The 23,613-nt window shown below is 42.8% G+C and overlaps 10 protein-coding genes across 10 annotated transcripts; 1 reads left to right on the top strand and 9 right to left on the bottom strand.

Moving 5' to 3' along the window:
• Positions 1-2,333: 2,333 nt before the first annotated feature.
• EAE97_009645 (uncharacterized protein) lies at positions 2,334-4,316 on the bottom strand (the record flags this gene model as incomplete). Its single annotated transcript, XM_038880160.1, has 1 exon — positions 2,334-4,316. The coding sequence occupies one exon, from the start codon at positions 4,314-4,316 to the stop codon at positions 2,334-2,336; it is 1,983 nt and encodes a 660-aa protein (XP_038728866.1).
• Positions 4,317-5,539: 1,223 nt separating this feature from the next.
• On the bottom strand, positions 5,540-6,904 carry EAE97_009644 (uncharacterized protein; the record flags this gene model as incomplete). The annotated part of the gene is made up of 1 exon (XM_038880159.1): positions 5,540-6,904. One exon carries the CDS (start codon positions 6,902-6,904, stop codon positions 5,540-5,542), a length of 1,365 nt encoding a protein of 454 aa, XP_038728865.1.
• Positions 6,905-7,499: 595 nt separating this feature from the next.
• On the top strand, positions 7,500-9,065 carry EAE97_009643 (uncharacterized protein; the record flags this gene model as incomplete). Its single annotated transcript, XM_038880158.1, has 1 exon — positions 7,500-9,065. The coding sequence occupies one exon, from the start codon at positions 7,500-7,502 to the stop codon at positions 9,063-9,065; it is 1,566 nt and encodes a 521-aa protein (XP_038728864.1).
• Positions 9,066-9,545: 480 nt separating this feature from the next.
• On the bottom strand, positions 9,546-11,362 carry EAE97_009642 (uncharacterized protein; the record flags this gene model as incomplete). Its single annotated transcript, XM_038880157.1, has 2 exons — positions 9,546-11,026; positions 11,086-11,362. 2 exons carry the CDS (start codon positions 11,360-11,362, stop codon positions 9,546-9,548), a joined length of 1,758 nt encoding a protein of 585 aa, XP_038728863.1.
• Positions 11,363-12,571: 1,209 nt separating this feature from the next.
• Positions 12,572-13,831, bottom strand: EAE97_009641 (uncharacterized protein; the record flags this gene model as incomplete). The annotated part of the gene is made up of 1 exon (XM_038880156.1): positions 12,572-13,831. One exon carries the CDS (start codon positions 13,829-13,831, stop codon positions 12,572-12,574), a length of 1,260 nt encoding a protein of 419 aa, XP_038728862.1.
• Positions 13,832-14,499: 668 nt separating this feature from the next.
• On the bottom strand, positions 14,500-15,198 carry EAE97_009640 (uncharacterized protein; the record flags this gene model as incomplete). Its single annotated transcript, XM_038880155.1, has 1 exon — positions 14,500-15,198. The coding sequence occupies one exon, from the start codon at positions 15,196-15,198 to the stop codon at positions 14,500-14,502; it is 699 nt and encodes a 232-aa protein (XP_038728861.1).
• A 591-nt stretch (positions 15,199-15,789) lies between these two features.
• On the bottom strand, positions 15,790-16,014 carry EAE97_009639 (uncharacterized protein; the record flags this gene model as incomplete). The annotated part of the gene is made up of 1 exon (XM_038880154.1): positions 15,790-16,014. One exon carries the CDS (start codon positions 16,012-16,014, stop codon positions 15,790-15,792), a length of 225 nt encoding a protein of 74 aa, XP_038728860.1.
• Positions 16,015-18,921: 2,907 nt separating this feature from the next.
• Positions 18,922-19,676, bottom strand: EAE97_009638 (uncharacterized protein; the record flags this gene model as incomplete). Its single annotated transcript, XM_038880153.1, has 2 exons — positions 18,922-19,593; positions 19,641-19,676. The coding sequence occupies 2 exons, from the start codon at positions 19,674-19,676 to the stop codon at positions 18,922-18,924; spliced, it is 708 nt and encodes a 235-aa protein (XP_038728859.1).
• Positions 19,677-21,063: 1,387 nt separating this feature from the next.
• On the bottom strand, positions 21,064-21,921 carry EAE97_009637 (uncharacterized protein; the record flags this gene model as incomplete). Its single annotated transcript, XM_038880152.1, has 1 exon — positions 21,064-21,921. The coding sequence occupies one exon, from the start codon at positions 21,919-21,921 to the stop codon at positions 21,064-21,066; it is 858 nt and encodes a 285-aa protein (XP_038728858.1).
• An 82-nt stretch (positions 21,922-22,003) lies between these two features.
• EAE97_009636 (uncharacterized protein) lies at positions 22,004-22,462 on the bottom strand (the record flags this gene model as incomplete). The annotated part of the gene is made up of 1 exon (XM_038880151.1): positions 22,004-22,462. The coding sequence occupies one exon, from the start codon at positions 22,460-22,462 to the stop codon at positions 22,004-22,006; it is 459 nt and encodes a 152-aa protein (XP_038728857.1).
• Between the last annotated feature and the right edge of the window lie 1,151 nt (positions 22,463-23,613).

Genomic DNA, 23,613 nt, shown 5'->3' with positions numbered 1-23,613 from the left:
TATGGATAGGAATGATAAATGTATGGTAGGATTTTAGGTGGTGATGGGGTTTGGATATTTTGATGATGAGAAGGATGAGAAGAATGCGAAATACAATGGTGGTGGATATTTCTCGGTGGATAATGAATAGGTGGAATAAATAAGAAAGGAAGGAAGGTTTGACAGTAAAAAGGGGAAAATAAACCAAGGGGTGGATAGGGAATAAGGGGGGTTCTTTTACTTTTTGGTGAGGTACTTGACTTCGATATCTTGAGAGCAACATAGGAAGGGGTTGGTGTGTGAAATCTTACTGCGTCAATTCTCTATGGTTTGATTCCCGGTATTGAAGAGGAGAAAGAGGGAGGAGAGGGGGGTTTATATATCTAGGTATTTCTCACTAACCGATATATTTCTTTTTGGGTTTCAAAACCTTGAATCATACCTACACTTGAGCTATCTCCTAGGTATTTCTTAATATATTATTTTCGAACCAAGAACAATTGATCGATCGATGGGTAGCTGGGTATACGGAGTCTATTTCATTCTATTCTATTTCATTCCATTCTCTCTCTCCTCTTACCCGGTCCTCTTCACCCATATTCCCATTTTTCTCTTTGATTTCCTTCCTTTCCTTATGGCACTTTCTCATTAATAGAATTTCTCTTTGTGCTCTGGTATGTTCCAAGGTATTCGCTATCTACTATTTACTACCTACCCAGCTAAACCTATATCATATCTCATCTTCGTCTTTGCCCTTTTAAGTTGCCCTTGAGATTAATTGTTATAGAGGATATTGTGCTATCTGGCTACGAGATTGAGGTTTAAGATGTGAGGGTTGAGATTTGAGATTTGAGATTCTGTGTATAATGGTGGTGAAAAAGTGAATGATCTATATTGTTTGATAGGTAGGTAGCAAGATTTGAGTTTGGAAAGATAGCTTGAGAGTGGAGGTGAGAGTGTGGATTTTGGGGGGGGTGGACTGGGATAGAATGGGATGATGAAAGGGGATTAACGATGATGATGATAACACACGTGTATATCCAGGTCCTTGACGAGAGTAAACAATGGATAACAAATAGAAAGCGGAGGAATTGGTAGTGATTATCAAGCTACAGATTATACTTAGATATAGGCAGAGAGGTCAAATGTAACTAAAGGAGGGATACTTTAATCTCCATATCCTTCCTCTGTAATAGCAAGAAAATGCTAGATTTTTTCTTTGCTATTTCCTTGCGCACTTTGCATGTGTTCGTGGACTTGTTTGATACCAACTCAAAGCTGGGTAGAGTTGGAGTTTATATGCACGGAATTTGGAATTTAGGATAGAGTATGATCCACAACTAAAGACTTCCGACTCGAGTTTCTGATATTGATCTTGAGAGGTGGAGATAGCTGCATTGAACTCACTATGTTTACTTGCACATTTCTTAATCACTCCATATTCTCTAATTTGTAGCTTCTTGTTGCGGAATGGATAAAAATAGAGCAATGGATACTTATAAAAGGTCTCCGTAAGCGTGTGACAATCGAGATCATCACTTCATTTAAAACAGCCCTTAAAAACACCGACAAAAGGAATGTGCAACGCTCTTCGTAGGGATTTCAACGATCGTATCGTTTTTGTTATTTCAGGAGGCTGGAGATGTGGTTATGGTAGGGTTTGAGACTGGTAAGGTTTCGGTTCGGGGATATTTAGCAGATGCGCTGAGAGATGGATGGTGGTTTCTGGAAATGTTGGAGATGACAGTAATAGTGATGATGGGAGTGATGATGACAGTGATAATGCTAATAATGATGACGATTCTGGTGATAATATCGATGAGAGAAATCTGATGACTAAGCGAGGTTAGGACGGGATGGGATGGGATATTATAAGTGTAAAGTCTGGACGAGAATGAAGGGTGTTAAGTTGTGAAAGGACTGTCTCTTCGATTTGCAATATCATTTACATTCGAATAATTACTCTCATGCCTTCCAAACGTCACTTAATCATCTTGATGTCCTGAAAATCGAAGTCATTTTACTCTCATCCTCCTGTGATTCTAGCATATCAACTATAGAATCTATACTATACAATCTATCTCTAAATTATAGGATGTTATCAAGTCTATGCCCCCTAAAGAAATTACTATTGTGTTGTGAGTTTCAACATATATTACTGGAATTGGGACATATAGGAGGTGTGAACCTGTATTGTTCTTGCCTTGGAGAAGTGAAAACTAACTAAGGAATATGACTTTTTATTTCCTTAGGTTCTACTTCATCGTTACTCATTTACAAATATTTTCGTCGCTACATCGTGCAACAAGACCATTTATTCAGCGCCAGAATTTCGGACGAGTAGCTCGGAGTATTCAGTTGAGAACAATTCTAATCTTTTCCGGATCGTTTTGCCTCCAACGGTCTTTAATCACCCGTCCACAGCCTATTCTATGCGCAATTCCATTTTCTCTTCGCACCCAGAGAACGTTATAGAATTCGCGAACTGCATTATCTTCTAGTTGCGCCTCGCACAAGCAATCCTTGCATATACAGTTATCAGCGAGGATGAGTTTCTCTTCATACTCTCCTTCAGTAACGACCTCGTAGTTTTCCTTGCCCTGTATAGACGAGCCCCGCGATACACCAGTCCACCATCCTTCGGAATCATATTCGGCATGGAATGGGCCAGGGTGACAATATTGACTATTTTGGAAAACCTTCTCCTCAAAGCACATCGCCATGTCTTTGAGGCTAGCACTTCCCTCTGAGATAGTCACCAATTCCATGGGCGTACCTCGCTCGCACTCCGCATCTCCTGTGATGCGTAGCAAACCACAGAACATACCTTTCTGGTTTTGCAGAACTATCACGCTTGGTAAACTTGATAGGGGCTTTTCATTCAGAATTGGTTCCGTGAATACGTGCATGATGCCGCGTTTGAGAGGTGGCTGATCGTCCTCAATTCTTAAAATCGCCGAGAGAAGAAAAAATGCACGTTCTGTTAAGCAAGATAAGAATGTTGATTCTATGTCGTTGTACATACTACTATTTGTGGTGAGTTTGCGGTTGGGATCGGTGATATTTTTTTTTCGTTGCACGTCCGGGATTGACGATTGAGAAATATTCGTTGAAATTTGATCAGCTGTCTCTTCGAGCCAATCAGATCCGCGTACAGAGGAGCTGGCTTCCCAAGTGACAAGATTTCGTAATTTCCAGGAACCTGCTTTATCCTTTCGTAGACTATCGTTGCTATCAAGACAGAAGCTAGCCTGAAAACTCCAAGGATCCACGAAACACTCCCATCCACACCATGCCCAGGATGGAAGGTATCGAGCGTTTTCAGATGTGCTAGTTCTTCTATAGCAATCTTTCAATGGCTGCCATAGAAGAGCGTAGTCGAGGAAAAGGGCCGGTAGACCGTGTATGAATCCACCTGGAAAGCTTGGAGCTAGACGATTGAGGATACCCAGGCATGCGGAGAGACCATCTTTGTCATCCGTGAGTTTGCGTCCATTGTATGGACAAATGAGATCCATGTACAGACCAAAATCAGGATATGATGGCACTGAGAACCTTCTCATGAGCGAAAATTCTGACATGGCTGACATAGTCTCGTCAAGATCTTTTCCTGGGGAAAGAAACTTCATATCCCACGTTGCACATTCGCACTGCCAGAAAGCTGTCCTATTGCAGAAAAAGATAACACGTTTGCTGAGAATTGCTTCCTGATATGTCCAAGCTCTCTCTGCCCATTTTGAATCGGCAACTGATGAATAATGAGCACGAATTTCCCATGACTTTCCGTTGAATTTCCCTTTGTTCTGAAGTCCGAGGTCGCTCAGGGTTGCAGTCCGTTTGTTGACAAGCCCAAACCTTGCTGCTGCAACTATAGTCACGTACGCCCCCGCATATACCTGATCCATACGCATAACTTCAGACATTGTTGCAATCTCTTGATCCTGGATGATACAGAGCCGATCCACCCAAAGATACCTCTGACCAAGACGGTTTGTTAGTTCCATGGCGTCGAGAATAACTTTTGGTAACGGCGATTGACTGGTGTTGCGCAACGCACCAGGCTGGGTCAGGATCTTTAAATTATCCTCGAGTAATCGAAAGGGCTCCTGGTTTTCCGATGATGTACTGTCTTGCAACTCTTGCCAGGTGTAGCTGAGAGCGATATAATTGTTTGGATTACTTCCAGGTACGATACAACATTCTACTGTATCGACAAGCCAAGAAGGCCGATCTAGCGTGGGAGCTCTGCATGTGTGTTGTTCATCGCAAGCCGAGAGCCAGCTTTGCATGTGCTGAACAGCGGTCATTTGGGTGTCATCAGACGCCGAGTCATCCATATTGAATGGATATTATGCCCAAATTTTTGGCAGTGCAATTGAGAAACAGGTCGGGGATACGAGTTGGGAGACTTCTATAATCGCACACTTCAAGAACACGACGTTAAGAGGCAGTGTCCTAAACGCTCCACACTGCAAAATATACCCGGTTTTGACTGCGTCCCACAGCTCGCTTACAATCCAATCAGATATTGTGATACTCTATCATCTACCACTTTGTAGCTGCATGCATAAACAAGGATTCCGTCAACTGGTCAGAAACTCTGGGAATATCAAGATATGATATGCTGTGAGATGTGTTTGTTCTCTTCGGCGCGCCCTCATGTCATTGGCAATGGATGATCTTTAGTCGAGAAGTGGGATCAGGCAAATGAATGATAACACGTATGTCGACAGACTAAACGACAGTGGAGTACAGAATCGTAAGAATAGGTGTGGATGGCATGTAATTTTCACAAAAACTATCTACTTCATGTATGAACATTCTTACATTACGGCCTATATGTGAGTCTCTCCAAATTGCTCGCTAGAGCTACTCGATTCGCTCATTCTTAAATGCTGTATTTACTCTCAATTTTCGATAGTGATTACACGAATCTCAAATTCATTACATATGTTCTGATATTCGAGCAACGATGAACAAGATTATCATGCCCACCAAGTGACGTTGAGATCTGTGGATGAGACTAGATAGCAGATCTTAAGGAAACATCAAATTTTTTAGAATATATAGACATCAACTGAATAGTAAGAGCTTTAGCGATCAGTATCTCAATGTTATCAAGTCAACCGATTGCTCTGCACACTTAGGAGAAGGCTTATGAAATGGAACAGTATGGAACATTCACTAGAATATATTTGACATCGTGCAAAGAAAAGCGAATAAGAACAACTCAGGGAAACACACAAAGATGCGATTATATCATAATGGAAGGGGTGAATGCTTTTCAGCATAATTCTCATTCAATCATATGATGGTATATATCATCAGTCTGCACATTTCTTCCCCTTCCTGCACATCATACCTTCCGCTGGCACAGACAGACATTTCTCGACGGCAACTGTACCCCCAAAGATACAGGCACGGGAAGCGGCCTTGCGGGTGTTCATAGGCCTTGAGAGCCACACGCATACTGGGTATGTCTCGGATATCTTGAGACCTAGAGATTCGCCTTGGCTCTTAACCTGCACTGATTATCATTCCGTGGAACACATGATATGCTTCAGCGGCCTAATGGACCCATAACACTTCCAACCATTACCGCTACTTCTCGTTCCCAGCTAGCATCTGCTTTTTTCTCGCCTTTCAAAGCAGTGATTCCAGCTGGTGCTCGGCTCCCTTTCACGACGCATTCTCGAATAGCATCCCTAACACTGTTACGATTGCTTCTTAACGTTCTAGCGCTAACACCACCTTTATTGATAATTTCTTGTACCTTTGTGGTCAAACCGCCAGCTAAAGTCCTCCAGAAATAACTTGGTAATGAACCAGTTTCTAAAGATGTGAGTAAAGGCTGGAGAAAATTGGCTGGTGCCAAGTCATCTGAGGGCAAATTTGGGTGCGCCGGTGGCTGTATAGATGCGAGTAGTGATTCCAGCGCTAAAACATTTTGACATCGAGCGGATACCTCGAGAAGAGTTCGATCGAGTGTAGGAAGCGTAGCAAGAGCACGAGAAAGAGATGCCAATGAGCTAGTGAGAGCAGTCCGGAGATAATCCTGAAGCGATTGAACGAGGAGATTTGGCTCCCATTTTAGTTTCTTCGCGTTCTTGCTGTTAAGTCCTGATGTTGAGGATAGAAGGTATAAAGTTTTCAAAGCCGAATCTGTGCGCTCTTTGGTATCCCTGGTCTGCGCATATGTCGATGTGTTGCTGCTGGATGATAAATTGCTCATCGAAAATTCGCGAATAAGTTGCTGTGATCTGGAAAGTACGACTCGTTCTGCGGGGTTGATAATCGATGTTTGAAGCGTCCGCACAACCTCTATTCTCTCTAAACCGTGACCTTCTTCCCCAGGGTCACTTTTCTGGAAAAGCTCTCGTATATTCAGTAGTGTATTCGAACACCTCACCAAAGCTTTATGATCCTCCTTTGCACCCGGAACCTTGACAGGCGCACCCGTATTCCCGATTTCAGATAGTTGAATCTCAAGTTGTCTCCCCAATTGCAAGCATCGTGCGACTACCCGCCCCAGTCTTACGGTTTCCCACAATCTACTGGCAACAGTTTGGACTTCCTCTGCGGTTTCATATCGTACTAAAACTTCCTTCTCAAGTCGTTTATATCCATCATTGAGACTCGCGACCTGCGAATCTATCTCTTGTACTATCCTCTGACTCGATTCAGTCTGATCTTGGGTATGTGATAGGAGGGGGAGGGCGCTTTTCGTTGTAAGGGTATCAATATGTGTATTTATTTCTTGCGCATCGAATAGCACACGGGAGAGAGGCGTGGAGAGGTCGAGGGGTGTATCGGTAGGGTTGTTTGTCCCCAGAACAAGAGAGTTTGCGAATGATGAAGGGGAGAATGTGGGCGAGAGGAAAGTTTCGTAATCAATATAAGAGTTTTCTTCGTCCGCGGATGTCATTTTGACTGTTCAATTGGGATCTTTTTCCTTTGCACATGTGCTGGTGCGTTGAACGCTCTAATATCTCTGATACCTCTAGGACCCTGAACACCTATGATTTACAGTACATAGTGTGAGTAGTCGTGGAGCTTTTAATGCCGCTGTGGAGATTTTTAAATGCACGGATCACATGAAGAACTTATTATGGTGAAGCTTGAGCTTCGATGCTTCTTATCAACTCCCTCCCTTCACTCCCCTCTTCACTGGAGAAAATATAGTCGATGCAAATTTAATACCTTACCAGCGAGCCGGCGAGGTCTGCAAATTTTATCCAAGATTTGTATTCACGTTAAAACTACCATACGAAGCTGCGACTACCGGTAGAAAGAATATTAACGGAATGTTCGGCACTTCCAGAAGCATTGTCTGCTTGACAGCTTATCAACATTCCATACTGTTGTTATCTTATTAAATACAATACAATTCATACCCTCTGGATATTGTCTATTAATACCATGTGCTTTTGATGATTCTCCTGTTCCACCATCCAGAGGAACTACCGGGCCCATGAATACTGATTCGAAGCAATCTGCCAAAGACTGAATGTTCCTTCGTGATGGCTTCCTTGGGTAGTCGCGATCTTATACCATTTCCACCTGGTGATAATACCAGCGACACTTTCATCGAAGGAGTGCATTTCAATCTTACAACCCTGAAACATTGGAACTATAACTTTTACTCCAATGGCACCTTTTCCAATGGATCCCTCTGCTTCATTCTCTTCCACCCATATACCCCTCATTTACTCCAAAATGGCACATTTCTTAACAGCACATCATGTTATTCACCAATCGAGCCCATGGCGGCGCGGTCCAAAATTGGTCTCGCAATGGGAATCCTATTCCTGATCAGTATTGTGTTCACATTAATTAACCTACGAAAACACGGCCGAACAAGTTTATCTCCCCGAAAACGATTCCGCGCAGTAAGTAGAAGATGGCAATGGTATTGGATGCTTATAATTGGAACTTGTGGAGGTATTAGCGGCATCAGTACTGTCGATGTTGACAGATACTTTTTACCGGAATTGCCGTTCGCTTTAACGAACTTCTTCTGGTTCTTGATGATACCTGCAACGATGGCAGCCGTGTGGGAGAGTGTAAGACATTGGGGTAGCTGGCAAGAGAGACAGATGCTTGATATTCCTGAGAACCGACGCGCACTGAGGGAGGATGATAGACGGACGAAGATTGAACTAGTGATTCCTTTGGTCTTCTATTTTTTCTTCTGGTTGAACTTCCTGTTGGTCATACCAAGATCATGGGGTTCATTCGAAAAGCAACGAGATTTAGATCAGAGCAATGATATTGCCGCACCGGCCGCAACCGATGTCCGGTTCAAGCTCGCAGCCTTTCTTCTTTTTGGAGGATGGTTAACAACAATATACTCCTTACAGCACTCGATATATCACTATATATCCCACGAACAGGGGTCTGGGAACCGCTTGATTGCAGTATTCAAACACACTCCAATGAAATTCGTCATGACTCTTTTGCTTTCTCTAATCATGATCGGATATATCGCAGCGATTTCATTCTATTTCCCGATATCTCCTCTCAACATTCAAACGAAACTGGAAGTCATGTATCCCTTAGGGTGGGGACCAATAGCTCTCATACTGCTCGCCTACGAGATCAGTGGCTACGTGAATCCGAACGAAGATCGTGATTTACTTCGACAGCGACGGATTCGCGATGTAGCAGCGGATGAAGAGATTGGATACACAAAAAAGCCGAGATGGTGGAGTAGGCTACATGGTGATAACAAAATTGCCACGATGCAAGAGAGAATAACCGCCAACGTCACTGAAGTCGGAGGTGGAGCCCCAAGAACAAGGGATTTAGGAAGACAGGTGGAGATGGAAGATCTTCCGTCACCTACTAGGCATGAAAGAGGTATTGAAACCCCTCCGAGAAATGCTGAGGCATTGAGAACGACCGCTGGTATATTATATCCTCCGCATCTGGATACCGAAGGAAGATTTAGAGACAATCCAGTGAGGACGAGAAGTTCTGAAGCTAGCTCGGTGACACAAGTTGAGTCCGAACAAGGTGCAGGCACTAATAGTACTGTTTCTGTGTCGGCTCCCCCACAGCAGGTTAGAAGTATGCTGGGTGTCTAGTTATGATTTGACAAATATGATTAGAGTTTGTAAAGCTTTTGGGTGAACCTGTGCGTGGAAAGTAGCTGAGAGGTTTGAAGTAACACCCCCGGTTTAATTAGAATTCGACAACGAACTACTAGGTACATCTATAAGGTCTTTTTACGCGGTTTCAACGATTCTGTAATCTTTAATGAACATCACATTGATTGAGTAACTGGTATTACGTCATATTTGCTCACCCATTCTCATCATTAAGTGACTTGATAGCATGACACTAGCTTCTCACAACGTTCTTAAAACTATTCTCCACGCTATTCGTTGCATTATTTGATATCAGCCACCACGCGATAATAATTCTGTCTCGTTAGCTATTCCGAGTCATCGAATCTCCTACTTGGATCATAATTGGATTAGTGTTTCGTGGAAGGAGCAAAAGTTTGCAGAAAAAAAGAACTTTGCATTGCGCTCCAACAAATATTTAACTCATACTTCTCCTCATCAAATATCTCTCACATATATTCTTCCCTCAAACGGTCTCAAGTTCAATTCGCCCTCCTTCTCTCCACTCTGCACACCTTCTTCATAGCTTCCAAACAAAAGTTCTCCCATCTCAACCGGAACCTTCCATTTAACATCCCACTCTTTGAAATTGCACGCAACCAGATACTCCTTCTCCTCTCCCTTCCTCAAATACGCATAAATCTCCTGATTCTCCTGATCCACCATTTCGAATCCACCTTTACACAACACCGGATTGTCTTTCCTAAGTTTAATCATCTGTTTCCAGAACTCCAATGTACTCCCCTTAACTCCCTCTTGCGCCGCGACGTTGATTTCCTTGTATTCTTCATTCGTCTTGATCCATGGTTTACCCTTTGTAAAACCGCCGTTGGGAGAGTCATCCCATTGCATACCCATTCTCGAATTATCTCTTCCGTAGCCTTGGATCCCGCGGGAAATATCAGTCATGTCTACTTCTTTCCCATTCGATTCTTTTTCTCTGCGTGCCTTTTCGGCCGCGAAGAAATTGATCTCTTCTACGTCTCTGAACTCTTCATTTGTCCACCACTTGCTGTTTGCCGTTCCGATTTCTTGTCCTTGATAGACAAACAAAGTTCCTCTGCCGGTTGCATGGAATAGCGCTAACATTTTCGCAGCTTGCACTCTCCATTCCGGAGTATCTTTTGCCCAGCGCCCAAGAATACGTGGCTGATCGTGATTTTCTAGGTAGAGAGAGTCCCAGCCATCATTTGCTGCATTGAAGGACATCCACTCCCCAAGATTTCTCTTCATATCGGTAAGATCCCATGAAGGACGAGGAAAGAAGGGTTTCTTTCCGGGTTGGATATCAAAGTACATGTGTTCAAATTGGAAGATCATCTGGAGTGGTTTTCCTCCTTGTACGAGGCCTAATGCGCTCTCAGGTCTCTTGAGTCCTGGGGTTTCTCCCACGGTAAATGCTTCGGGGTAATGACAGAGGACTTCGCGATGCATTTCTTCCAAATATTCCTTGACATGAGGTCCATTGAAATTGCCTCTCACGCCAATCTGAAACTCAAGTCTCGGGTCGGTAACTTCAAAATCGGGAAATCCGGGTTCCTTTGAAATACAATTGATAACATCCATGCGGAATCCATCACATCCTTTATCGAGCCAAAAGCGCATAATATCCCAGACCTCGTTGCGAACAGCTGGATTTGTCCAGTTAAGATCCGGTTGGCTGACATCGTAGACGTGAAGATAGTATTCGTCTGTTTGATGAGAAGGATCTTTCTCCCAGGATGAACCACCAAACATGGCACCCCAGTTATTGGGCTCTTTGCCATTCTTGGGTGGTTGCCAGTAGTAGAAGTCTCTTTTGGGACCGTTAGGACCGCCCGAGACGGATTCTTTGAACCAGGGATGTTCAGAACTGGTGTGATTCACCACGAGGTCCATTACGAGTTTCAAACCCAGTTCATGGGCTCTGGCGCAGAGACCTATGCGTTGTTAATATTTCTGAGAGTCTTGAGAAAGGTATGAAGAGGAGGTGACTCACGTTCCCAGTCTTGCATAGTACCAAACATAGGGTTGATAGCTCGATAATCCGAAATATCATAACCCATGTCATTCATAGGAGATGCATAGATAGGTGAAATCCATACTACATCTACACCAAGGGATCTGATATATGGTAATTTCGAGGTGATACCATTGAGATCACCATCTCCAGATCCGGTAGTGTCGAGATAGGAGGCGGGATAGATTTGATATACAACGGCTTCTTTCCACCATTGATGGGTCGAACCAATGGTTCTTCTGGCTATTGATCCCATATTGAGTTTGTGTGTGGGGGATGGAGTGATAAGATATACAGATAGGTATTGCAGCTGTTTGGGTATACTATATGTTATCTTCAAATCGAGTTTCAAAAGTGTCCTCTGAACGATGTAGTATACTGGGTATCGAAAAGAAATCGAAGAAGTTGGTATAGTTGACAAAAAGACAGGTGACTAGATTCCTAGAATCCTTCTATAAATTTGATTGAGGAAGAGACAGTCTTACATGAATGAGATATATGTAGGAGTAACAGAGTTTATGTGTTGTTCAAAGATACACAAGTAACCTGACAAGTAACACCGCATAAACGGTGAAACGATCGCTAATATTTATACATTTTATGTGTAAAGATTTCATTGTACATGATTCCCAGCAATTCATGCCCGAATCATGAATATCTTGTCGCAACTGAATCTCACTGCATAAAAAGAGGGTAAAAACAAGGGATTCAGGGTCCAATACCCCGCCAAAAGAAAGCAAGGGGTCCGTTTAAAAGCACGTCAAGCACGTTTATTTGCATGTGGAGAAAGAATCAGATGATCCTTCCACATGCCATCGAATAAGAACAGGAATAGAAGGAATTGGTAGGTGTTTTCGATTCATTTTTGGTAGTTCTCATCTCTTTCCTTCTATTTTGATTCATGCACAATCAAAGTCTTCTTGTTCGAAGCCTTGGAAGCATGTCCCGTGCGGAAAAAGAGGCTTCATCGAGATTGTTTCGAAATTGACAGGATGTTATTGTGTTCCAAGAAGATAAAGAAGGGGTTTCCGCGTGATGGGAAGTTGAAAGAGTTTTTAATTCAGGTCGATCACGATGGATGATAAGGTTTCGCACGGTGAGTAGTTGGGAGTCGGGAGTTTGATAAAGAGGGGTTTGAGTCAGGAGGGAGTGGGATGATGGTGGGATGGTGATCGTTTCGGGGATAAGCGGGCTGACTAATATCCGCTGATAGAAAGGCTATGATTGGTTGACTATGAGAGATTCACGTGCTTTGAAGCAGGAACATAATTGTGATGTTTGGGGTCGTGGAGTACATGACTTTGGACGAGCCGAAACTGTGATTGATGCGAGAGATACATTAGTTTCAGAAAGTGCTTCATCCTATCCAGTATTCACGTGCAGCTGTGCAAAACACGTTTATGCATAATCCATAAGCCTCCAGTTCAAATCATGGCATTACTATCATATCTCATGCATTTGAATGCTAATCATACTTATCTCCTGTCAAATCAATTGTCGATATAGGCGTTGGTGTGGAAAGCGTAGAAGCTACTGTAGAAGCCATTTTAGATACTACCCCAGATGCTTCTTTCTTTATAGTATCAGAAGTGATAAACCCCACATGTCTCAGTTTTTCAAGCACATCCGAAAACTGCCATCCCGGATCGCTTCCTCTCAGAAATCTTTCCGTTTGTATCCATTTCTCAACCGTCTCTAATAGTTCCTCGCTTACTTGTCTTCTCTTTGCAGCGTAAGGCAGTGCCATTCTCACTAGTTTCTTTGGCCATGTCGTCCAAATGAAAAATGGACTTTCTTCCACCCACTCGGATGGCTCTTTCAGAATTTCTCGCTTTTGTGGTTTATCGCTTTGAATGAATTCTTCGTAGTCCAATACCATGTTGTAAAGTATGTACGCAAGGCCAACCGTAAGTAAGACATTAGCGAGGAAGAAGAACCATGTGAAGAAGGTTTTTGTTTTGGCGTTGTTTGTATTTTTGTTTTGACTGTAGGGTGAATTAACAATGACGTTGGAAAATGATAGTGGCATAGCTCGAATCTGAGCATTGGATCCAAGCCTATTATCCGTATTGTGAGCTGTTCGGAGAAGCTCATTGTCGATTACCTCTCCATCATCCTCCTCCTCTGAATACTCTCTAGGGTCATCGGCAGGTCTTGGTATCGGAATCGGTTCTTGCATAATCTGCACAACGACATCCGATAGCGATTGGCCCGGGGGAAGTTCGAATTTCTTCCTGACGGGAATGACGTATTCATCCCAATCGTCTTTCAGACGCTCCAGTGCACCCAGCCACTGCTCCCTCATTTGATTTCCATAGTGCGTCGGCATGAGATCCCGAGTGATTTGACTACGTGCAGGGGAAACGAGCTTATAATCCCAGTCTTCAATCTCCATAGCCTCGATAAGGTTGAGTCTAGGCTTACAATTATCATCTAGAATGATGGTTCCTGGTTCCACCATAGTCTGTTTCATATCTTTCAGCACTCGTTCCCGAATTTCTCTTAACTTTTCCCATGGCATGGGCGGAGGAGCAGGAGCAGCTATCAAATCTCTTTCCGCTATTCCATCAGCTGATGGGGGATCATTGAAATAAAAGCTGGATCGAAAGAAAGTGACATTGGTGTCGGGAAGTATTTGATCTTTAATTTCGCCGAGGGCGCCCACTCCAACATTGGGGAAAGCCACAATGATCTTGGCTCGTTGTATAAATCCATCTCTTGCCATTTTCCAATTTCTTTTTAATTCAGTAAAACCAAATTTTCGCGGTCTGCAATGGGCATTCGATGAAGTCCGATATATTGAAGTTGGTGAGATGCCAAAAACCGCGTCCAAACAATTTGATTGAGAGAAGGAGATATCTTACGGTTTTGGATTAAGGAGTCTTTGTTGACATTGGCCAAATAACAAAGCGGATAGCTTCTATCAAGGAGAAGGAGTGGTGATCACCCTCCAGTCTTTGTGGTACGAGACTCGGAATATTTGAGCAAAGGAAAATAATTTAGCGAGTTTGCAAACGGGACTAGTACTATTACAGAGTGGGCATAACAGTCTGAAGCTAAAAGTAATCAGTCCAGCAACCTCGGAGGATTTGTTTTGCTATTACACAAAATCCAAATTTACTCGCAATTGACGCTTTTAGTTGAATGTGCAACGTAAAACTCTACGAATGGACTTGGATGCTTTTGTATCTTGCCAGTGATCAAGATGATGTATCAGTCGGAATTCAGGTCATTAGTGAGCCAAAGTTGATAAACCATTGCTCGATGCTACAAATTTCTGCTTCCCCTTGAACAATCCTCAACACCAGCTGTTTTCTGCTTTACTTCCACTTCGATTTCGATCTTCAATAGCCTGTGTTGTAACCAAACAAGAATGAATCTCGCATCGTGTATCTATTTCGTGCCTTCATCACTCTGCGCTAATGCCTCATCCACGGGCACCTCAATGGCATCAGTTGCATGAAGCTCAGTAGTCTCAACAGACATCTGTTTCTCATGTAGTCCCGGATTTCCACTATCCAAGTACGTAACCTCCTCTGCAGCTTGATCAACAAGACCCTTTTCCATCCCATCCTCATCATTTATAGCTGTCTCTTTTGCTGCCTGGTCCTCAGATGCTACCGCTAATTTATGGACCCAAGTCTGAACGATTCTTGCATCCCATGGAATTCCAACGACTTCGCTAATGATTAAAACTGCAATCAAGCAAATTTGAATATATTCATGCCAACAATTTCTCAAGCTGCAGACTTTGTCAAAAAATCCCAACGCCTGCATCGTATCCACCATTACTCGTCCAAGATGTGATGTACAAATCAGGATAGATGAAGTGATCCATTCTCTTTGCTTTGGAAATGCTTTGTGTCGACATAGCTTGATAGAGACACCAAGCGTGAGAGGAGCCCAGAATGGGTAGATTGGTGATAGGATCACAGTCATCCAGGAGAAAAGTGAATCCAACCCATGAGAAAGGTATGGAATATGAATGATATCCGTCGCGATGAAAACAATGAGTAAAACGAGGGCGAAAAGAAATAAAGATGCGGAAGCGGAGACTACCACGGCGCGTCTGTTTAAGGATGATTCAGACATATTCAGTTTGTGGAGGACAGCCAAAAATGTTGTTATATTGAGATGGATTGAAAGAAAGAGAAGAGAAGATAATTCGGGGTGTCGTCGTGGTTGTGTATCTATCACGGGAGCAGCGGCACGATTACGTCAAATGCGACCTTGGCGATTCTTAGCTAATAATAGCGTGTAATTCAGTGGACCTAGTGTTATGCTGTGAGATTTAAGACCATTAAGCTTCAATTAAAATGGATCTTTAGTATCAAAATTCGAACAATTGAGCGGGTAGATGTCTTAGTCTTGATCATGACTTGCGGGTAATACGATAATTCCACATATTTATGTGGCCTTGATGCTGACTCCCTCTTCGCTCCCTCCAAACAAAACTCCATAGCTCCTACATCTCCTACATACAAGAGAGCTTCTTGATTCGATTTGTATGTTACCCCGGTTCCATTGATGCACACCTTCAACGTTATCGTCCACGGTGACCTCAAACTTTCAAGGCATCTTAATCTCCTAGTCGTGGCGCAATTGAGTGGTCAAGCAATCAAGTCTCTTGGGGTTGTTTGCACTTAAGCGTCTCCATCCCAATTAGCGACCTTTTGAATGATGTCATTGGCACTCAACAGCAATTCCTCCATCACCAGACTCGTTCTCTCCTTGTTCCTCAACCTGTCTTTGCTCGTTTTCATCGTTGGATGTAGCCCACCAATCATCTAGCATCTTATCAATCGATCCTTCATCGATATCCCATTCTGAGCCCCAGATTAAAAGAGCCAAAATGATTAGTCCAGTCTCCGTCCAAACCCTCCATTGTCCAACAAAGTCCCCATTCATGCACCATAATGTCAGTAATACCCGCGGTACTGATCGGCTTAGAAGTTGTAACCGATTTCCCCACTATGTGCACGTCCCTACTACGTGCACGACTTTGGAAATATCAACATTATGGCTTCAAACATCGATGATATGCCTTTAGAGGCTCGTATAGAGCTTGCATTAGATCATTTGAAAGGGGTTCAAGCTCCTAAATACACCCAGACAGCTAATTTCTTCAAAATTGATCGATCCACGCTCTCCCGGCGGCATAGAGGTAAAACCACCTCGAGAAAACAGTTCCTCTCCGATACGAAACAAGCGCTTTCTAGTGATCAGGAGGAGGTTTTAATTGATCAAATCAACAAGCTGACACAGAGATCTATCCCTCCTACAAGCCGCATAGTCAGAAACCTTGCAGAAGAGATCCTAGGCAGAGAGGTGGGAAAGAACTGGACTAGCAATTTTGTCAAGAGGCATTCAACACGTCTTAAAAGTCGGTATCTCCGTTGCATTGATAATTTGCGTGTGAAAGCCGATAATGTTGCTATATTTGATTACTTTTATGATCTGGTTTGAGCTATTTTCTATTGTTGTTGATCTTTATTACCTAAAACGCTCTTGCTAATACCCCTCTTTTTTTAATTTAGTTGATAAAAGTGACCATAAAATACGATATACGGCCGAGAGATATATACAATTGGGACGAGAAGGGCTTTATGATCGGTATGGGGAGGACTATGAAGAGGATAATGAGTGCTAGCGCCTATAATAGAGGCAGAGTGACAAAAGCTAGGCAAGATGGATCAAGAGAGTTTATTACTCTACTGGCAGCTATATGTGCTGATGGGACAGCTCTCCCTCCCGCTCTTATTTATAAAGGAGACTCAGGGGATCTACAAAATACATGGGTTCAGGATGTAGGGGAGAAGGATAAAGCCTATTTTGGAGCCTCAAGCAATGGGTGGTCGTCGAATGCTTTTGGCCTATATTGGCTTATAAACGTATTCGACCCTGCTACACGTCGAAAAGCAGGTGGAAGATATCGTCTACTTATTGTCGATGGTCACTCTAGTCATGTCAATATGGAATTCCTTTCAAAATGCGATGAATTAAAGATTATTGTCTTAATTCTCCCCCCTCATTCTACACATCGACTACAGCCTCTCGACGTTGGAACCTTCGGTGCCCTTTCAACGAATTACAGTACATTATTGAATGATTTGATGCACAATAGCGGGGGAATTGTTGGTATGACAAAGCGCATGTTTTGGGGCATATTTAAAAAGGCTTGGGAGCTCACTTGTACGAGGCATAATATCTTACGATCCTTCGAAAAAACGGGCATATATCCTATGAATAGGAGTCTTACGATCGACTGTATTGCTCCGGAAGCTCCTTCTACGCCACCTACATCATTTAAAACTCGCAGGGATGCTCTTGCTACACCGTATACGTCAAAAGCGATGCGTAGAATGAAATTAGAATTTCGTCGCGCTCCCACCCATGAGATCACTTTAAAGCTTTTTAAGGCTGCAACTACATTAGGAGCTGAAGCTTCTATACAGGGGCATAGATCTAAAGGTTTAGAAGAGGCTCTAAAGCTTGAAAAAAGGAAAAGAGCTCGTTCAAAGCGTTTAAATCTCATTGGAGAGGAGGGGAATGGTGCGTTTTTATGGTCACCCTCTGCTATTATTAAAGCTAGAGCGTATCAAGAAGATAAAGCACTTAAAGAGGAGCAAGAGAAGGAAGCTAAGCTTCAAATAAAAGCTGAAAAGAAAGCTGAGAAGGAACGGAAGGAGATTGAGACGAAAGAGAGAGTATTGCAGAGGGAGGTTGATCGTCAGATTGCACGTGATGCGAAAGAGGAGGTTAAAAAGACTCTAAAATCAACGAAATCTCCAATCAAAAGAGATAAAAAGTTCCCCAAAGCTTCTTCTACTATAGATCTAACATCAACAAAGACTATAGAGCTCTCTGATGCTGTAGAGGCTAATAATTCGAAGGAGAAGGAGGAGGAGGTCATATTGCGATCTAGTAGAGGGCGAGCACTACGAGTTCCATCGAAATTCAAAATCTGAAGATTTTATTATGTTTTTAGATAGTATTATATCTTGTCATTTATCAATTAAATTGCTAGCTCTTTATCTTATAAATTGGAATTGTTATTAATTTTTAAAGTGATTCAAAATGGGTGATCAAGATCGTGCATATAGCAGGGACGTGCACGTAGTAGGGAAATCGGTTACCATATTTGCTGCGTTTACGAATTTGCTAGCTGTACTCGTTTTCCATTTTTGGTGACATAAGAAGCGTAGGTTGATGTAGAAGTTGATGGGTACAAGAAAGGGTATAAATGGCCCGATGAGCGTGTGAAGGATTTCATAGATTTGACTGAGTTGAGTAGCCATGTAGTCTAGTGGATTGAATTTTGGACTTTTTGGACTTAACTTTCATCGTGACAGCAACTGCAACTATATCTGAGAATGTTCAGAAAGCGACTAGGTATGTGTACCGGTTTTTTGATGTTTGTCGTGACGACCTCATCCATGGATGCTCATAAATGCGGGGTGGCTTGAGTGCTGCGCCACAGAGGACTCCCTACCTTGAGAAACATAGTGAAAATATTATCAGATGACTTGATACTCAAGATAATTAGGATAATCTCTCTCGTATACCAGTGATGGATCAGAATATCAATCAAAAGCCTGCAAGCTAGGTACATAGATATAGATTCTGCTTATTAGCTAGCGACATCAGAGCCAAAATGGCAATGTTGAATGCAGATTGATTCTACAAACGAAAGTGCCAGCAAGCCTGATACGTGGAGGAAAAACAGTATCGAAACGATATTCTATCCCTGTGAGATGCGAACTAGATGCGTCATGCCAGAAGTGCTTGACTATAGTGGAACAGTAAAGATTCCAATCATGAAGTTATGGCTCGTTTGGGAAAAACATTAAGATCATAAGAACCATTACCCTTCTGCAATCCCCGCTTCCAAGCAGGCCTATCGTAAACTCTCTTCAACCACTCATCCAATCTAGGGAATTCCTTTTCTAGATCAACCCAGCTCCTATGCTTCACGAAGCTCATGGGAAACTCCATCATAATATCGGCTCTACCAGGATTCTTCCCCATGAAATACCCACCTTCCGGTGCATTTTTTAATTCTCCGTCCAAGATAGTTAGAATCGCCCTCAACTCGGGACCATCAAAGCAATTTACAACTCCATTCCTTATGAAATCTAAATCAATGAAAAGGACAAAGTAAACTGATCGCACAAATGTCGTAAGATTGAAACAATTAAGGATCTCATCTTTGACCCAATCACCGCTATTCAAGCCAAACTTATCCTCGGTGTCAAATTTGCGAAGAAGATATGTGCATATAGCATCGCTTTCGGGAATATATCGTTTGCCATCCGCGGCACCAGTTGTCAGAACTGGGGCCTTTCCATATGGGCCGAGGGCTATGAGGGATTCAGGAGCGCGGAAAGGGGCAATAGGATCATCGGCGGGTTTGCGGAAGTGGTGGGCGATATTGTATTCAACACCTAGCTCCTCAAGAAGCCAGAGGATACGTTGAGATTGGGAGTGCTAGTCTCGTTAGTTAGTTATCAATAGATCTGGAGGTGCGATCTTACATCTAAGTGATGGACAGTTGGCTTATTGTCTGCCATCTTGTTTGACCGAGGGGTAGGTAAATTAAGCTGAGGTTAATCGAAGATGCTGCTCACCAAGTATTGCAGGAATGAGGAATTGGAAGGATATATAAGAAATCTACAGATTGACTTATGCAACTGATACGCCATCAAAGTATAACAAACGGAATGATTAACGCAATAAGAAAGCCATGAGATGCTTTGCGCAAGCACATCCCGCTCGCGCCTCTTCAATATCAGTAACCTACATTTCTTTTAGCTATGTATCCATACGGACTCCGTCTTGAACTTGTGTCAGAACTCAAGGAACTCGAAGTCTAGAGTCGCAACATAACCCTCATGTAACGTGAGTATTATCGCATTCTTGTTCATTGATGTGATTGTCGATTCATGGGGGGCATGATTGTCATGAAGGGGGAAGTCATGGATTTTGAAGATAGGCGGTGGTGGCCCGGGCTGAAGCATGTGGAACTTCACGGATCTTCTCACCATCACATCCGAATTCCTATTTCAAAATTTGTACTCCTCACATACACACACACAGCATTTGTGGTCCGTAAAACAGCGACACCGTTTATCTACATGCACAAGCCTGAAGAAGAGTATTATTGATCAAACTTCTAGAATACTTAGAACATTAGTATTGCTTTCCAAATCTCAGCTACACTCACGCCTTTCACAAAACTCGAGTAGCTTTCTTCGACGTCCAATTTCAAAAACTTGCTTCTTCTCCGATGTCTGACCGAATCGGAACTCTTATTACTTGAGGAACTATTATAACTCTTTGCCAGTGTGTTATTTGGGTCATACTTTGGGCCCATGTCTGTCCTGCCCAAATATTCTCCCTGTCAGGCCCTATCAAGCTCTGATGAGATATCGTCATCAAGTTTCTTCTTTCACAGGGCCAAATCTCGGGTGTGTTAGTTGACTGATACTTATTAGCCTTATCAAATTCAATGTCGAATGTCTCTAAAATCAATAGCGGCGTTTGTAGCGGCGAAAATATTCTTACCAGGTATCCAGAATTCCACGGCTTGTATGTTGGATAAAAATGAATTTAGCATTAATAATGTACTTCCATCGGAACACGACCAGCTATATTCCTTGATAATACCATCATTTTGCTACCTATCTAGTTCTGGCTGTCTAGCTAAGTCACGTATTGACAAGTATCCATTCTTAATTGACCTTTCAATATTCCGACAAGCACGATCTTACCTTGCTCGAGCGAGAATTAACACATTCACACAGTTCGCATAGAGACACGGATGAATCATTTCCGACTTTGCTTACAACACAAAAGACCAAGTCGCTTGTGCATATCGCCTATTCTTCCAGACCCCTACAGCCTCCGAGCATATCAACCCGCGGAGTGTTCAATTTCGCTCGGCACTCAATGAATCTTTCAAGGACGTCTTTTACCTACTTCCCGATCTTTCAAAGTCTTTCGGTCACAGATTGTCCCACCACGGTGGTTATGAAAGGTACATGATGTAAAGTGCCATACGGCTGTGAGGACTACCGGTCCTTCATGTAACATTTCCCTGAGAGCAACAGAGTCCTCCTCCAGGCCATCGATGCGTTTCTCCATGTCCCAGTACCGTGGCCAAAGCGCTGGATGACAACGATCTAGGTCATAATTGAAGCTATAGCAGGCTAGCCTTAAGCCACAATTCTTTGGGGTATGCTTATAGATACCAGCGATGTCTTCCTTCGTCAATAGGCCTCGGTTTGACTCCAGGGCTCTCACGACATGATCTGTTATGAGATTCATCAAATCTGTCGCACACAATCTGCTCGCCAGCAAATACAGGCCACCCCAATTGAACCCCGTTTCGACGCAAACGACTGGACAATCATGCTGCATGCGTTCACTCATTTGTTTTCCATCAGGATAAATCAACCAGGGAGGCAAGTGCCTATTAGATGCCCACCACATCAAATCGTGGAAAGCCTCGAAATCACCACTGAGGAATGTAATGGAATTTGACGCTGCTTCTTGGGATGTTCCATTGAAGAAGTTTTTGAAGTATTGAATTTTTTCGCAGAGAATCTTCTTGTAAACTAGGATCACATATCTTTCCGGGCCGATATAGATCTTGACAATTTCTTTTTCTGGGCTCCCATCTTCCTGTTCATCAAGTGGGCAATGAAGTGGTGTGTAATTGTCCCGCTGCTCGTCTTCCTTATGTTCAACAGGGCAGTGGAGAACTAAGCCAGCTTTCTCTGATGGCGTCTCGAAATCGCAGATAACTGCAGCCATTTGCTTACTCTCCTTCGAGCGCGTTTGGGTATTTCCAAGGTTCAGCACGTTCGTCCCATACAACACCAATTAAACCTTCATCTCAGAGATCATCTCTCCATCGTTCAAGTTGAGACCGCCAGTGCTCTAACCCGATGGTTACTGATTGCTTTTTGTAGATGAACTTGACAAGCTTTGACAATATCGGCTCCTTTCGTGTCCGCGTTGTAGTGCTGCTTGCTGATTCCTTGTATTGGTTTTTGACATTCTCTTCGGTGATCACGTATGCCATTTGATGACTGACTTCTGTAATTCTATTTGCCGGTGTCTGCGTTTCTTCGATATCATCATCTGTCTCTTCGTATTCTTCAAAATCCTTGAAGTAACTCCCATGCTGGCACATTGGATCTTCCTGGGTCCTGGGAATCTTCTCCGTTGCAGCGAGCTTATCATCTCCATGCGCTTCGGTTTCAGATTCTTTCTCCGCATCTTTTGCCATAATTCTTTCTGAAAGTTGACTGTTTGGCGCAAGTCCTCTCTTCGTTTCCTTCGATGGTGCCATTATAAATATCTAATTGCGTCAGAATTCATGGAAGACAGAATATAACCTTCTCTCCAGACAGGCGCATTCTATATAAGGACCAGAGAAATTTGAATTTCCTGAGGATTTGCTTTCGTATGATGATTATGGAAACGATTGCGACATACCTGTTCATGTCTCCTGAGTATCTTGACAGGGCAGAAACCAGGATAGATCTTGGGAAGTAGTTCTTTCCTGCAAAAGCTAGCAGCTGCAGGTTTATCTTTGGAAGAAGAGGTTCAATTTGATATTGAAACTGGGTGCCAAGTAACGTAGCTCCAAGTTTTCGTTGCAAAAAAGGATTGATTCTAACTTGATAATGGGAGTAGAGTGCCAAAGTTCCAGTTTGTTTTGATTCAAGTATTGAGATTGGTACTTGAAGTCGCATCCGACTCTTTAGTAAGGTTGGTGATATGATAAAAACAAATTTCCTTGATCTTTGATGGTGGGTTGTGTTATAGATTGAGTCGTGAGTCGGGACCTCGGGCAGTAAAGGGACAGGCCACATTCGGCTAGTGTGATATATTGTTAGATTGATAATGACCATGGTGACCTCGGGAGTCTCTTATCCTGATGAATACAGGTTCTTGAATTTATATTACAGAAAGTTGTAACTATGGACATTTACTGTTAATAAGTCAATACATAATATAGTGATTACATTGTAGTGATTAAGGCTCAGGTTCTACTGCAGGCTGACTTCTTCTTTCCACTCTTATTTTAGTTTCACTGAGTGAAATATAGCAACAGAGACAAACAGAGGTGATTCACCAGTAGACACAACGACTTGGATCGATCAAGTGTCAGCATGCTTGTCTATCACTGGCGTCATCTTGCTTTGGCAATTGATACCGGGGTAGTTAATTTGCTCCAAGGCAATACAGAAGTCACTGTTCTTTATTGTTTGCTTAATAAAATAGAAATTGCACAGATAATCAAGAGAGATATTGATTGTGTGTTCAAGTTTTTTTTTGAACAGGGAAAAAAGCTTCTATTGCCTGAGATCTAATGATGACTACTTTTTAATTGAGTGGCCTTACAAGCACAGGTATGGCTAAGAATAACCTTTCGACTTGCCATAGCTACAACAAATATACTTTGAAGCTTCCCAAGTTCAATTTTTTTTTCACATC

This window comes from Botrytis byssoidea (genome assembly GCF_014898295.1).
Source record: "Botrytis byssoidea strain MUCL 94 chromosome Unknown BBYS_023, whole genome shotgun sequence".
In the NCBI taxonomy this organism is placed as follows: domain Eukaryota; kingdom Fungi; phylum Ascomycota; class Leotiomycetes; order Helotiales; family Sclerotiniaceae; genus Botrytis; species Botrytis byssoidea.
The sequence above is the reverse complement of the archived record's forward strand: the minus strand, read 5'-3'. Positions and strand labels throughout refer to the sequence as shown.